General features: G+C 49.2%; 1 protein-coding gene across 1 annotated transcript in view; it reads left to right on the top strand.

The window, feature by feature from the left end:
- Nucleotides 1–11,866: 11,866 nt before the first annotated feature.
- Nucleotides 11,867–14,452, top strand: part of LOC308233037 (hydrocephalus-inducing protein-like) — a gene marked incomplete at both ends in the record, with an annotated part of 110,590 nt that continues 108,004 nt past the window's right edge. The window contains 2 exons of the mRNA XM_080639553.1: nt 11,867–11,971; nt 13,249–13,374. Of these exons, the coding sequence (XP_080495679.1) occupies nt 11,867–11,971; nt 13,249–13,374 (231 nt within the window). The remainder of the gene's footprint in view (nt 11,972–13,248; nt 13,375–14,452) is intronic.

Genomic DNA, 14,452 nt, shown 5'->3' with positions numbered 1-14,452 from the left:
TTGTAAGCACAGGGCTAGAAAGGACCTCAAGAGTCCTATTCCATCTCTGCGACAGGAGTGAGTATACCAAACATGTCCACCATAGCTGCTTGTCAAATTTTTTCTTAGTGAGCTTCACTGAGGTGGATCCTGGAAGCTGCTGAATTTGTCTGTTCAGTTCCTAGCTAGCCTACAAGTGAGAGAGCTTTTCTTGCTACCTAACTTTAGTCTCCCTTGCTGTGTATTGAGGTAACTAACTACTAATGGTCTTGTTACTGGTGAACATAGGAAATTACTATCGGTGTTGTTCTTGCACCAGTCTTCTGCAGATTTGAAAATGGCGGAAGTCCTGTGGGTTTAGCCTTCCATGTCTCATCCTTGTACAGTCCTTGTACCACGTGCACAAGCAGAAGAAATCAGTTGCTTCCACAAGTGTTTTGCTGGATTTTTGTGATTGGATGACAGTGCCACTCTTTGTGACAGGAGAGGTGCTTTTAGACTTGAAGGGGAATAGATTCTCTGTGGATTTATGTATTTTTTTTAAATTATTTTATTTTAAGCCAGCGTTGTTCTTAGAAGGGTGACAGATAGATCCTGTCCTGTGCAAGCCTTATGCTGTCATGCCAAAGCAGTTTCTTCCCAATGGCACAAACAGCAGATTTTCCCATAACTGCCATAACTGGTGAAGGACTGGGGGTTGGGGAGTGAGCTGACTTTCAGGAAAATTGTGGGGGTTTATCTAAAAATCAGAGAACTGGATCTGAATTACTGTAATCATTCCTACAACTGAGAGGGACCAAGAGGGAGGAAAAGACAAAAAGGATGAAGAAGACAGGTAGATTCCGAAATAAGTCAAAGGTGTTTGCTCTCCTTACATGAAGTTAGATCCCAGTTCTCTGTGTTCCTCAGGAATGAGAAATCACGGAGTGCTCCTTGACTGTGGAAGACAGGAAATCAGGTTTCAGCCTTCTCTGTTGTTCCACAGAGGTACATGAGACAGGAGAGCAGGCTGGGAGCATAAAGTGGGAGTTAACTGGCAGAACTGTGGGAAGGTCAGGGAAGGCAGTGTGGTGGGCAGGAGGGTCACTACCTGTGTGGTATGGGAAATAGTAGAAGAATGGGAGAGAAGGGGGGACCACAAAGGAGGTAGACAGTACTCATAATGAGTAGACAGAAAGTGGGGAAATACAGGGTGAAATGGGTGGGTTAGAATCCCCAGTTTTTCCTCCTGAACTTCAGGTTTGCTGTTCCATTATCTGGAATAAATGCATTTGGATACATTGTACCTTCTGCCAACTTGGATAACTTCAGTTTCTGCCTGCAGTACTCAGTCCTCTCTTTTTAGACCACTCTCCTCCAATTACCAGGCTCTTTTCACATCCTCTGGGTGCAAATCTGAATCAGTTTCTTGTTTTAGGAAGCTCTGACTGTTCTGAAGCAAAAAACAGACCCAGGAGGCTTTCTGGGGTAGAAAACAAGATGCAGGCAGATGGTGTGCATGTCTCTGCCACTGTCACACTTGCGCGCATGCGTGCTGCCAAGCACGTAGTTGTGTGTTGTCTCAAAGCTTAAGGGAGAAGTGTTGGCATTTGGGGTGCTTGGTTTTGAGTTCAGACCTCCCCTCCTGTCCTGCTGCTGGGTTTATACATGACATGTGTGGGACTAATCTCAGCCGTTTGTTACATGTAGAGTTTACAGTTTGATTTAGTTATATTACAGTTCTTTTAACTGGATTGTGGCATTTCTCTTTTTGTGCTAGTCTGATATTGAACAAGATAATGATGGTAATTCTTTTTTGTGTTGGTTAGCTGCAGGTTCTTGTAAACTAAAGTTCATACTACTTGAGCTAAGTCAACCAATCAATAAAGATGCATTTGAAAATCACACGCTTGATCCAAAATGGATGACCAGCCTTTCTTCTTGATGTGGGCTTGTAAAAAGGAACAGCTTTGCCAGAACTTCTTGCTGCTACTTTTTCCCAGAACCCCAGATTTACTCTGTCCTGTCTACCGGGACAAGTCATTTCTTTCCTTTCTTGATTGTGTTGTTTCACATAGCCTGGGTATGTCTTGCTGTGCCACCAGCGTGGACTTCAATTAGACCTGGACAACATGAGAAGCTCTTAAGAAGTGTAATGGAGGCAGAGGCATTCTCTGCCATTTTAAGGCCCTGAACAGTCCTAGCCAGTTGATGGGGCCCTGAGGGCACCATCAGCCATGACTATCCTTGCCAGGTGCCCAGGACCACCAATCAACCTGCCCATGGCCTGGAGTTCCATCTTACCCCCTCCAGGGCTGTCAGCCCTGTCTCAGTCCGCAGCTCTTCACAGGCCTGCCCTGCCAAGCCATGAGCTGTGTAGAGCCAGATCCATGGGGCCCAGCTTCAGCCCATCACCATCCCAACAGCCCTGCCATCACTGAGCCGGATCCTGATGCTGGCCTGCAGATGAGATTCCCATCTCGACCTGTCTCACCAGCATCATGGTTGGGGCTTGTGCCTGGGCCTGGCAACCATAGAATGGTTTGGGTTTGAAAGGGCGTTAAGATCATCTGGTTTCAACCTCCGTGCCGCGGGCAGGGACACCTCACACTAGACCACGTTGCCCAAGGGTCTGTTCAGCTTCAGCACACCCTCGTCCTCTGAAGGGCTGCTCTGAATCACTTCTCTGCAGTGTCCTGCTCCAGGCTGGGCTCATCTCTCCCATGCGGGTGCAGAACCTCTTGCCGTAGCTGGATTCCAGTTCAGTTAAACTGCAGGTGGCAGCTGCAGCTTTCTTTGATGAGGTAAAGATAAGGGCTGTGGAAGGAAGGGATCACAGGGCTTTTATTGCTGCTTGGGAGGCCTGGTTTCAGTGGAGAACAGGTCCCTCGAGCAGGGCAGCCATGGGAGCACCTGGCTGGGACTAGGTCCCCATGGCTCTGCCTGTGTTGTTCCAGATCCCTTGGAGCTACAGGACTAGGGGGCCCTCTGAGCGAGGCAGAAACTAGAGAAGACCCTCTGCGATACCTGGCTCCAGCCAACACCCAGGAGTTAATTAAAGCTCAACACTTTAATGACACCTAAGGGGGACTAGATCTTGTTTTTCCCTGGTGGCATCCTCACGGTTGGCGAGACCACCTGTGGGTGACAGCAAGGTTGGGATCTGCCAGCTGTGGGGACACTGGAGTCATGCCAGGAGAGACCCCAGAGCAGGGATCTCCCCATGGGATCCTGGGGCTTTGTCATGGCCTCCCAGTGTCCAGGGGGATTCCCTTGCCACCCCTCCCATCAATGCATGACCACCTCCAGTTCCATCCAGGGCTGGTGTAGAAAACAGCCCAGGGCAGCCCTGACCACATCACCACAGCAAGCTTTCCCTCCCACCGTCCTGTCGTGCTGGGATCCCCGCTGGTACTGCCCAGTGATACAGTGGGGGTGTAACAGGGGAAAAGGGGAACATGGGCAGCTGGTGAGAACCAACACCATCAACTCCAGCAGTTTGGAGTCTTCTCTTGTCACAGGCACAGTGCTGGTGTGCCTCATGCATGCCACGCTTCCTGAAGAACAGCTGGAAGAGCAGATTTAAAAGCAGGTTTGGCTGTCCTGGGTTCAGCTGTTGCAGTCGTTTTTCACCTTCTTAGTAGCTGGCGCAGTGCTGTGTTTTCGACTTTAGTCTCAGAACAGTGCTGATAACTCACCGATGTTTTTAGCTCTTGCTAAGTAATGTTTACTGTGATCAGGGACTTTTCAGTCTCATGCTTTGCCAGCGCAGAGGGGCGCGGGAAGCTGGGAGGAAGCAGAGACAGGACACCTGGCCCAAACTGACCAAACAGCAGGTGGTGAGTAATTGTATTGTGCATCACTTGTGTTTATTGTTTTCCTTTTCCCTTTTTAGCTTTATATTCTCTCCTCTTGTTATTCCCCTTACCATTATTATTATTGGTGGTAGCAGTAGTAGTTTTGTATTATACCTTAGTTACTGGACTGTTCTTATCTTAAGCCATGGGTTTTACATTCTTTCAATTCTCCACATCCCTCCAGGAGCAGGGGGAGGAAAAAGGTGGTGAGTGAGCAAGCGGCTGCGTGGTTTTGAGTTACTGGCTGGGCTTAAACCTCGGCAGTTCTTTGTGGTGCCCAACACAGGGCTTGAAGGGTTGAGATAACGACAGATCTGACCAGACTGTGTCTGATCATATTTGTGATAAGCGTTCATTGTTTTGGATTAATAGTCACTTGTCACAATGCTGATTTATTGGCTCTTAAAGTTGTTGCTTTTGATCTCAGAGTTTCAGCATGTCGTACCTTTCTTACAGCCAGTATTTGCTGTTCTAGTGTTTATCAGCTGAGGGGCCTGGGCTAAGGTTCTTGTTTCTCTGTACCTCATGGTGATGACTTGTGATACAATAGAATCATTGATCATGAAACTGATCTGGCTTGCTTTCCCAGTGTGGTCATCTCCTCTATACTTTGGGAGGCATGTAATGGAATTTTTTAGCAGTTACACTTTTTTTTTCCTGCTCAGGTGGTCAGCCTATGAAGGGGATATACCCTCACACTCCCTGCTCCCCCACCAGGCTATTTACAGCAGCATTTGAGAATTCTAAAGGTTTTGGATGGCCTTTGAATACCCTTGAAACCTGCCTGCTGCTTTTGCTCGGGATCAGCATGTTGGCACACATACAGAAAGTGTTTTATCCACAGCCGTAACACCCTGAGAACGCCCTATTTCATCTGATCTCAAAAGTTAAGCAGGGCTGGGCTTGGGTCTTGTCTAGGGTTAAACAACGATATAGGAGGACCACCAAGAGATTTTCACCGAGGCTGGACAGTCATGAGTGACACGGTGTGTGGGACAGTATGGGCAAGCACCTGGGCCAGCGGGCACCCCCAGTGCTTTGGAACTTCACCTCTGAACAAGTGCGAAATCCGGAAAAATTAGCAGAACACTTAAATTAGGTGTGCTATCATCCTGGCAATACCAGAGAGGGACAAATCACTGTAACGTGCTAGGGCTTGGCCTATGCCTACAGAGCACCTCTGGAAAAAGATGTCTCTGGATCTGATGGCAAAGCAACAGACAACGCAGCTACTCGAGCCCCAAGCACAGCAGCTACGTCAACCCGAACGACAGACACTGCAGCTGCTCCAACCCTACTGGCAGAAAACGCAGCCACTCCAACTACAGTGAAAGACACTGCAGCCACTCCAGCCACAGTGATAGACACTGCAGCTAAACCTAAGGACCAATCTGTGCCAATATTGGTTGCCCCTGTAAGCAAGAGGAAAAGCAAACAAGAGCCACAAAGGGCAACTTGTGCAGTGAAGAAGATGAAGACCCAATGAACTTGCTACAGGGGACGGCATCTGAACAAGAGTTACTAATACATGAATCAGAGGAAAAGGAAGAAGGAGTGGCAGAAAACTCCAAGGGAGATCTGAGGTCAACACCTTGGCTTTTGTAGTCAGGTATACAGAGGATCCAAGGCCAGCTATACTCCAACTGAAAAAGAGATACTGGCAGCCTGTGAGGGGGGCTGAGCTGCTTCAGAAGTGATTGGCACTGAAGCACAGCTCCTCCTGGCACCCCGATTGCCTGTGCTGGGCTGGATGTTCAAAGGCAGGGTCTCCTCTACACATCATGCAACCAATGCTACATGGAGTAAGTGGGCCATGCTAATTACACAAGGAGCTTGAACAGGAAATCCCAGTCATCCAGGAATTCTAGAAGTCATAATGGACTGGCCAGAGGGCAGATTTTGGAATGTCACCAGAGGAGGAGGTGATGCGTGCTGAAGAGGCCCCACCATATAATAAACCGTCAGAAAGTGAAAAGCAGTATGCCTTGTTTACTGATGGGTCCTGCCGTATTGTGGGAAAGCATCAGAGATGGAAGGCAGCTGTATGGAGTCCCCTATGACAAGTTGCAGAAACTGCTGAAAGAGAAGGTGAATCGAGTCAGTTTGCAGAGGTGAAAGCCATCCAGCTGGCCCTGGACATTGCTGAACGAGAAAAGTGGCCAGTACTTTATACTGACTCATGGATGGTGGCAAATGCCCTGTGGGGGTGGCTGAAGCAATGGAAAGCAACTGGCAATGCAGAAGCAAACCCATCTGGGCTGCCGCACTGTGGCAAGATATCGCTGCCTGGGTGCAGAATCTGGTGGTGAAGGTAGATGCTCATGTACCCAAGAGTTGGGCCACTGAGGAACACCAGAACAACCAACAAGTGGATAAAGCTGCTAAGATTGAAGTGGCTGAGATGGACTTAGATTGGCAACATAAGGGTGAATTATTTTTAGCCCTGTGGGCCCATGACACCTCAGGCCATCAAGACAGAGATGCAACATACAGATGGGCTCGTGATCGAGGGGTGGACTTAACAATGGACACTATTGCCTGGGCTATTCACAAATGTGAAACATGTGCTGCAATTAAGCAAGCCAAACGGTTAAAGCCTCTCTGGTATGGAGGATGACGGCTGAAGTACAAATATGGGGAGGCCTGGCAGATTGATTATATCACACTTCCACCAACCCACAAAGGCAAGTGCCGTGTGCTTACCATGGTGGAAGCAACCACCAGACGGCTGGAAACATACGCTGTGCCCCATGCCACTGCCCAGAACACTGTTCTGGGCCTTGAGAAACAAGTCTTGTGGCAACACAGCACCCCAGAGAGAATTGAGTCAGACAATGGGACTCATTTCCAGAACAGCCTTATAGACACTTGGGCCAAAGAGCATGGCATTGAGTGGGTATATCACATCCCCTACCATGCACCAGCCTCTGGGAAAATTGAGCAGTACAGTGGGCTATTAAAAACTACACTGAGAGCAATGGGTGGTGGGACTTTCAAACATTGGGATACACATTTAGCAAAAGCCACCTGGTTGGTCAACACCAGAGGATCTGCCAACAGGGCTGGCCCAGCCCAATCAGGACTTTTATGTACTGTAGAAGGGAATAGAGTTCCTGTGGTGCACATAAAGAATTTGCTGAGGAAGACAGTCTGGGTTATTCCTGCTTCAGGTAAAGGCAAACTCACTCGTGGTATTGCTTTTGCTCAGGGACCTGGATATACTTGTTGGGTAATGCGGGAAGATGGGGAAGTCCGATGTGTACATCAAGGGGATTTGATTTTAGGGGAAAACAGGCAATGAATTCAATTATATGCTGTTGCCTGCTATATAACACTTTTTATAGCTGATCAGCTAAATGCCCATCTCCACCACTCTGGGCTTTGAAAAGAAGATATGTGTTGTCATGAACATCAGCGGAGAATAAAGTAATGGGAAAAGCCAGCAGCAGCAGAACTGTCCTCAGGTCACCATGAACTGACCCTGACTTCCCCCCAGTCATCGCCCCAACAAAGAATGAACTTTGATGAAACCAGACGAGTTCAGCGGTGTCGTCAGCAGGCAACAATCCAACACTACACACCGCCTCTCCCGCCCTGGAAGACTGTTACAAGAGATGGAGCCTGACACCATGGACTGAAAGAATTCAGCAAATTTTATAGTGATGGTTCATGGGCTAAGGAACTATATGTCTCTCTTTGTGTGTATATATGAGACAAAAGCGATGGTATCTTGAAAAATGTGCAATCTGAGCATGATGTGAATGATATGGAATAAGGAGTGGGTATTATCCTGGGTTCAGCTGTAGCAGTCATTTTTCTCCTCCTTAGTAGCTGGTGCTGTGCTGTATTTTTAACTTTAGTCTAAGAACACTGCTGATAACACACGGATGTTTTTAGCTTTTGCTAAGTAATGTTTACTTAGCTGGATGGAAGCAGAGACAGGACACCTGACCCAAAGTAGCCAAAGGGGTATTCCATACCACAGCATGTAATGCCCAGTATAGAAACTGGGGGAGAGTTACGCAGAAGGCCCAGATCGCTGCTCATGTTGGGTTGGTTATTGGTTGATGGTTGGTGAACAATTGTATTGTGCATCACTTGTGTTTATCATTTTCTTTTTCCTTTTTAGTTTTATATTCTCTCCCCTTGTTATTTCCTATATCATTATTATTATTGGTGGTAGCAGCAGTGGTTTTGTGTTATACCTTAGTTACTGGACTGTTATCTCAACCCATGGGATTTACATTCTTTCAATTCTCCTCTCCATCCCTCCAGGAGCCAGGGGGGAGGTGAAGAAAGGGGGCGGATTGAGTGAGCAACTGCATGGTTCTGAGTTACTGGCTGGGCTTAAATCACAACATTGGCCAAAGAACCTGGGTCTGTGCCAGGGTGGCCACATGTGGAACCTTCCAGCACCATTTTTAAAACCCAGCTGTAAGCTCCACAGCCCTTCCAAAGCATTATTCACTGATGTGACCGACAGCACTGTTGATAAGGGAGAACCATCACTAACCACACACACCCCCAGTAGTACTTTTGCTGCACAGCCTCTTTGACTGAGCATGTCTACATGGATATCGCTGCCTGACAGCAGATGACTGGCTTCCAAAAAGTATCTTAGCTTGTCTTGGCTCCTTATGCTTGTGCTGGCTGACTGCCATCACCAGTAGAGACATGTACATCTTCTGTGTCACCTCTCCCACCTGAGGGCCTTCTTCCCCTTCCATGGGGAGCATGAGGTGTCATTCAGACATGTCTTCTCTAAACATTCGCATCTCATTGGCATCCCAGCCCAGGTTGACTGAGTTGAAGAGCACCTAAGCTGCTCCTTTGTGCCTTTTGAGATTTCTAAAGGTTCCCAAGATGGGCAGTGGAGAGCACAGACCTTTGTTTTGATGGTGTCTGTCATCTCCTTGCTCATAGAAGCTCTTGTTCATTGTCTTCCCCAGCCCTGGCTGGAGGTTAAAATAACCGTGTGACACAGTGAGAAACTCTTGGCAGCCCACGACAGGGGAAAACTAGTTGGCCTTGTGAGGCCTTGTGAAGCTAGTGAGACAATAAAGGGAAAAACTACCAAGCCAAAGACAGGAAAGCAGAGCATCAGGATGAAGTGGTGAAGGAGGAAAGAGAAGGTGCAGCTGTAACTGAGCTGGGGATGCCTGGTGCTGCCAGTCAGAAGCCCTGTTCCCGGGCCGTGCAGCCTGCAGCAAGACAAGAAATCCACTTGTGTAACCTGCGGATTGCATTCCTTTTGGATCTGGTGACTGGTTAACTGCTCACCCTCCTGATCAAGGGCAGTGTGTACAGGGGCCAAACACCACCTCAGAGATGGTGATGGCACCTTTTCATTCAGGCACCAGTCGGTGATGCTACAAGAAGAGCTGGGTGTAGTGTATTGCAGTGCAGAGTGTGCCAATACTTCCCTAGCCTTTCAGTTTGGAGGGCAACCAGTTGGTTTTAGCACAGCTCAGAGGTTGGTGCTGCTGCTTCTGCACAAGTGACATGGGGTCTCTTCAAGTAAGAGCACTGGCACGTGGCACAGTGAGACCCACAGGATCTGTACAGACATGAAGCTGTGCCTTTGCATGAAACTTCCCTTTTTTTCTTAATTTCCAGTAGGAAATACTGCTGTTTATTCTCCATTTCCTGTCTTTTCCAGCACAGTATCATCAGAATGCTGTTCAGTTTTGTTTTACAGGGGAAGCTGCTGGATGTATGCACAAACAGGTTTGGATTCCTCAGGGCCATATCTAGTGCTCTCATCAACTTCTTCCTCAGCACAGCTTCTGCCAAGGTTGTGGGCTCCGCAGGGCCTGCGTTTGTGCCACTGAGCCTTCCGAATTCTCCAGGACAAAGGAATGGCTTTGGCCTCCTTGGTCTGCCTGGGAAGGCAGGAGGGTTTGAGGTGGAAAAATCTTTTCTTTACTCCTTAAGCAAAGACATTCTGAGCTTGTCTGCAGTGTGTAAGTTCCTTTATCTGAAACTCATGGGACGCTAACCAACATTGCTCTAAGGTGCTCTTTCTGATCCTGCTGCAGTCATTCACTGCAGAGTGAGACTATTTAAGAAAGAGATGGGCTGCAGGGAGGTGCAAGGCTGTCACTTTAGCAGTTTCAGTGGCACTGTAGCCCACCAGAGTAGGGCAAGTCAGCCAGTTATGACCCTGACAGAGCTCAAGGCACTGTGCACTCCAGCCTGGAGCTGAAGAAATCCCAGAGCCACAAACGCTTGAACATGCATCTGCGGCCTCGGTGTGGAAGTGGTTAAGGTGGTAACCCCTGCTGTGCACCGAGCTGGTGACCTTTCCTGTCGTGCCACCTACACCCGAGCTGCTGCTGCTTGGATACGCTCCGCGCAGCCCTGAGCAGGGCCGTGTCTGCCCTCGCTAGAGCAGCAGCTCCGCAGCCTTCAGCTAAGGGCAGGCCCGGATCTCTCCCTTCCTTGAGGCGCTGGTGAACCGCTCATGCCCTGCCTGGTGTCGGGGGGGCGCTGAGGGGAGGTGCGGGGCAGCCCCATCCCAAGGCCGGCCCGGTTCTGCCCTGGCCGTTGCAGCCCAGCGGCAGCCGTTGGGGGAGCGGCCGCACCAACGGTTGCCTGGGCGACTCCTGCCTGCCCAGGCTGCCCGCAGGCACCGAGCAGCCCGTACGGAGCCGGGGAGCGACACTGGACCCTGCACAAGAGGGGATCCTGCAGGAAAAGCGTAAGTTGCCCGTGTGCGGGCGCTGCCGGGCCTCTGAGCAGGGAGGAGGCGGTTCCTCTGGCAGCAGAGCCCAGGGCAGGGCTGTGGCAGTGCTGTGGGGCTCAGCAGGGTTTGAACACGCCTGCTCTAAGAGGGAGGCTGGGGAGATTACGAGGGGCTTTAGCGGGTTCTAAACTTGCCGTGCAACTTGCAGTGATGGTGAAGACTTGTAGCTTTAGCTGTAGAGCCTGGATAAAGGGATCCTGGGGGGGGGAGGGGGGGAAGAGGCTGAAGCTTGGGTGTCCTTGGTGATCTTCAGCTTGGCACCCAGCCCTGATACGTCGGGGTTTCCTGAGATGTATCAGGAATTTTAGCCCAGCCCTGGGCATATTTCTTCATTGCTTTCCCAGGTGGTCTGGGCTGTTGTGGCCTAGCACAGCAAGTCCTTCTGCGCAGGCTAAGGGCATTCACGCTCTGAACCCAAAACGGAGCTGCCTGTGCCCTGAGAGGGAACGGAGGGGAAATTGCAGCCCCTCCTTCCTTTCTGGGGCAGGTAAAGAGCTGTCTGGGGTGGGGAAGATAGCGGCAGGGGTGGTGGGCTGGGGGTGTGCTCTCTCCCGGTTGCTGTTGTGTCCTGTCTCTACAGGGCGGTGTGGCTGCTTTCTTAGTGCTGCTCCTTTCCTCCTCCTCTGGGCTCTAGGGATTTGGAGTCGTGGGGCTGTGGAAGAGCCTTGCACCATGCCTAGAGGGAAGGGGAAGCTGCTAGCCTGGGATGGGGGTATGGGGAGTGGAAGCCCGTTGGCACAAGCGCTGTGCACATGAGGAACAGGACTCACTTCAAGTAAAATGAAATTACAGTTTAGACAGTTGGAACAAATAATCCAGTTATTCTCAAGACCCAGTAATAAATCACTGAAATCCAGATGAATGTTGCATCAAAATGAAGCAGCAAAGTACCATTTCCTTCCTTCTGTTCCCACCAAAAAACTGTCAAAGAGTACTAAGGGGCAATTTGGAGATGAATATAGATCTGCTTGATATTTCCAGTAAATGGGGTTCTGTAATGGAAAGTGAGAAGTGCCAGAAGGTCCTGGTGTCTCTTTGTGGCTTGTGGGACTGCACTAAAAGCAAAAGGCTGTATTGGCTCAGAGACTGTTTGTTCTGGGGTTTTACTTCTATGATCTTAACTCAGGTACTTAAATATGGCATTATCATGAAACAGGGTGGGGAGGCCCTATGTTCTCTGCTTATGAAGGGTGCCACAGCTGGAGACACAGGTGTATCCTTGGGTCTGCCGTGACTGAGATTCTGGATCGTGAAAGTCCCATTTTCACTCCTTCCAGGTGATCTCTGAGATACGGCTACTGTCAAGATGCTCCAGTCCAAGAGGTCCTCCACAAAGGCTGGTAGATTCCAGAGCAAAGTGATAGCACCTCATAATCTTGAGCTAGTCAGAGAATCAGAGGAGTCTGGAACTGTAAGTACATGCTACAGGCCAGGAAGGAGCTGTGCTGAGGCTGGAAACTCCCCATGTCCCTCATGTACCTGCCCCTGTTGTCTAGCAGCACTGAAGCTAGACACTACCTCCCCATCTCTTTGCTGCAATGCTTGTGGTGGAGGTGGCAATCATGGTGCAGTAGGTGATGGACTGTGTCCTGCTTCAGGGATAGTCCAGAATCTTGCCTGGTTATACCACTGGAGTTAAATGAACGTACTGGGCATTGCACTGGAGTAGCTGAAACATGAGTGCATGCTTCTGTCCATCCTCTTTCTGTGGGCAGTCATACCTTCTGTCATGTAGGCATAGTTGCCAGTGCTTCTCTGGCCATACCTGCCCTCCAGTCAGCGGGGCATGTGGTGGGCTGTCCAAGCTCTGACTCAAAGCTTGAGACACATGGTCTGTGGTCCCAGATGGAACAACTGTTTTGGAACCTCTTCTGTCTCCTATCCTGTGTGGAGGACAGATCCAGCCCTGCAAGCAGCAGTGGAGTCAGGGCAATTCCTCCGTCCCATTTACAAATTTCCCTTTTGCTGACTGGAGCCCACTAGACTGTCAGTGACCTAGTGCTGAGACTCTGTCAAGGAGATATCTCTGTATACTTCAGGGGAGAGGTCTGTGAGGCCAGAACAGGGAGAAAACAAGTGCTAATTAAAAAGAGATCACTACAACCCGTTCCTCTTCACCTCAGTCACAGAATCATAGAATTATAGAACAGTTTGGGTTGGAAAGGACCTTCAGATCACCTAGTTCCAGCCCCCTGCCATGGGCAGGGACACCTCACACGAGACTATGTCACCTTGTCCAGCCTAGACTTGAACACTGCCAGGGAGGGAGCAGTCCTGCACAAAACTGCTTTTCGGCTCTCCTCTGATTCACCCAGCAGTGACATCTCCATGTGTGTGTTGGTTGTAAGCATTGTGCAAGGATGGAGTTAGGGGATTTTTGGGAACTCCTCCCTGCTCACTGCAAAGGTCACTGGTTCAATCCACCAAAACTGAAGAGGAAACAAATGCCTGAAGAGCAACGACACATCAGGTCATGAAGAAGAGAAGCTAATGGTACAGAGCCACTTGGTGAGAGCATGTGTATTCCACTCAAAATCGTTGATCTACTGATGTTAGATATTTCAGGAGGTAACTTCCAGGACTGTCCTTCGGCTCTGATCACAAATTATTCATCAGTGGCACTTCAACAAGAAAAGCCTTTCTGAGCAGAGGTGTTTCTGTAGCTTTTGCTGGTGTTTTCTGTTTCAGCTGACTCCCTCTGCCTTCCTGAAGGAGATGTCTCTCAGCACTGAGCAGAGGCTGGCCAGCACTCGGAAGATGAGGTGGCCCCACATTATCCAGCTTCAGGACATGAGCGAAAGCTCCCATGGAAAGGTAGCCTTTTCCTGCCCTTTCCCTTGCTGTTTGATGTGGCATTTGAAAAAGGCACGTGCTTGTGACAGGCTTGCCCCCGTCTTATCCAAAGAGCTCGGTTACTAGGTCCTGTTGTAATTTCAAACTGATGGTGGTGTAATTCCTTCTGCTGGGGGAAAGGATAAACATTTTTCTCCAGTGAGAGTCTGGGACCAGTGCAGCTGGAAGAAGGGAAAAACAGCTCAAAATAATGCCTCTGCTCTGGAAGCATTTGCTGTTTGTGTATTCAGACGTGCTTCTGCAGTAGTATTGAATGAAACAGCAATAATAGAATACACTAAAGCTTCCATTTAAAGCTCGTGGAAAAAGAAGATACCAAGTCCACTCTTAGTTCAGTTGACCAGTAATGCTGATGAAAGAGGTGAACCTTATCACCATCCAGCGTTCACCTTGTTGGTCTTTTTCCCGACTACTCTGCTACTTTTATCAGTACCTCTGGTACTGCTGTCTTCTTACTCGTTTCTAGGCTCTTTGTAGAAATAAAGACATTTGGGCATGTCTGGGACTTGTTCTCGCTCTCTGGGAGAAAAGATCATCACTAATTGTTTCCCTGTGGAGTCTCATTTAAATTCTTGGGTTTTGCTTCCTCTGTGAGGGTTCGTGGCTCTTTCAGTAAGTCTCTGGAACTGAATGACCACATTAGCAGAGGGCTCTGCTGGAGGTAAGCACTGCCTTGCATTTTAGATTCATAGAATCGTAGAATAGTTAGGGTTGGAAAGGACCTTAAGATCATCTAATTCCAACCCCCCTGCCATGGGCAGGGACACCTCACACTAAACCATGCCACCCAAGGCCTCATCCAACCTGACCTTGAACACCACCAAGAATGGATTCACAACCTCCCTGGGCAACCCATTCCGGTGCCTCACCACCCTCACAGTAAAGAATTTCTTCCTTATATCCAATCTAAACTTCCCCTGTTTAAGTTTTAACCCATTACCCCTTGTCCTGTCACTACAGTCCCTGATGAAGAGTCCCTCTCCAGCATCCTTGTAGGCCCCCTTCAAATACTGGAAGGCTGCTATGAGTTCTCCAGGCA

Source organism: Psittacula echo (assembly GCF_963264785.1).
Source record: "Psittacula echo genome assembly, chromosome: 1".
Lineage (NCBI taxonomy): Eukaryota > Metazoa > Chordata > Aves > Psittaciformes > Psittacidae > Psittacula > Psittacula echo.
The sequence above is the reverse complement of the archived record's forward strand: the minus strand, read 5'-3'. Positions and strand labels throughout refer to the sequence as shown.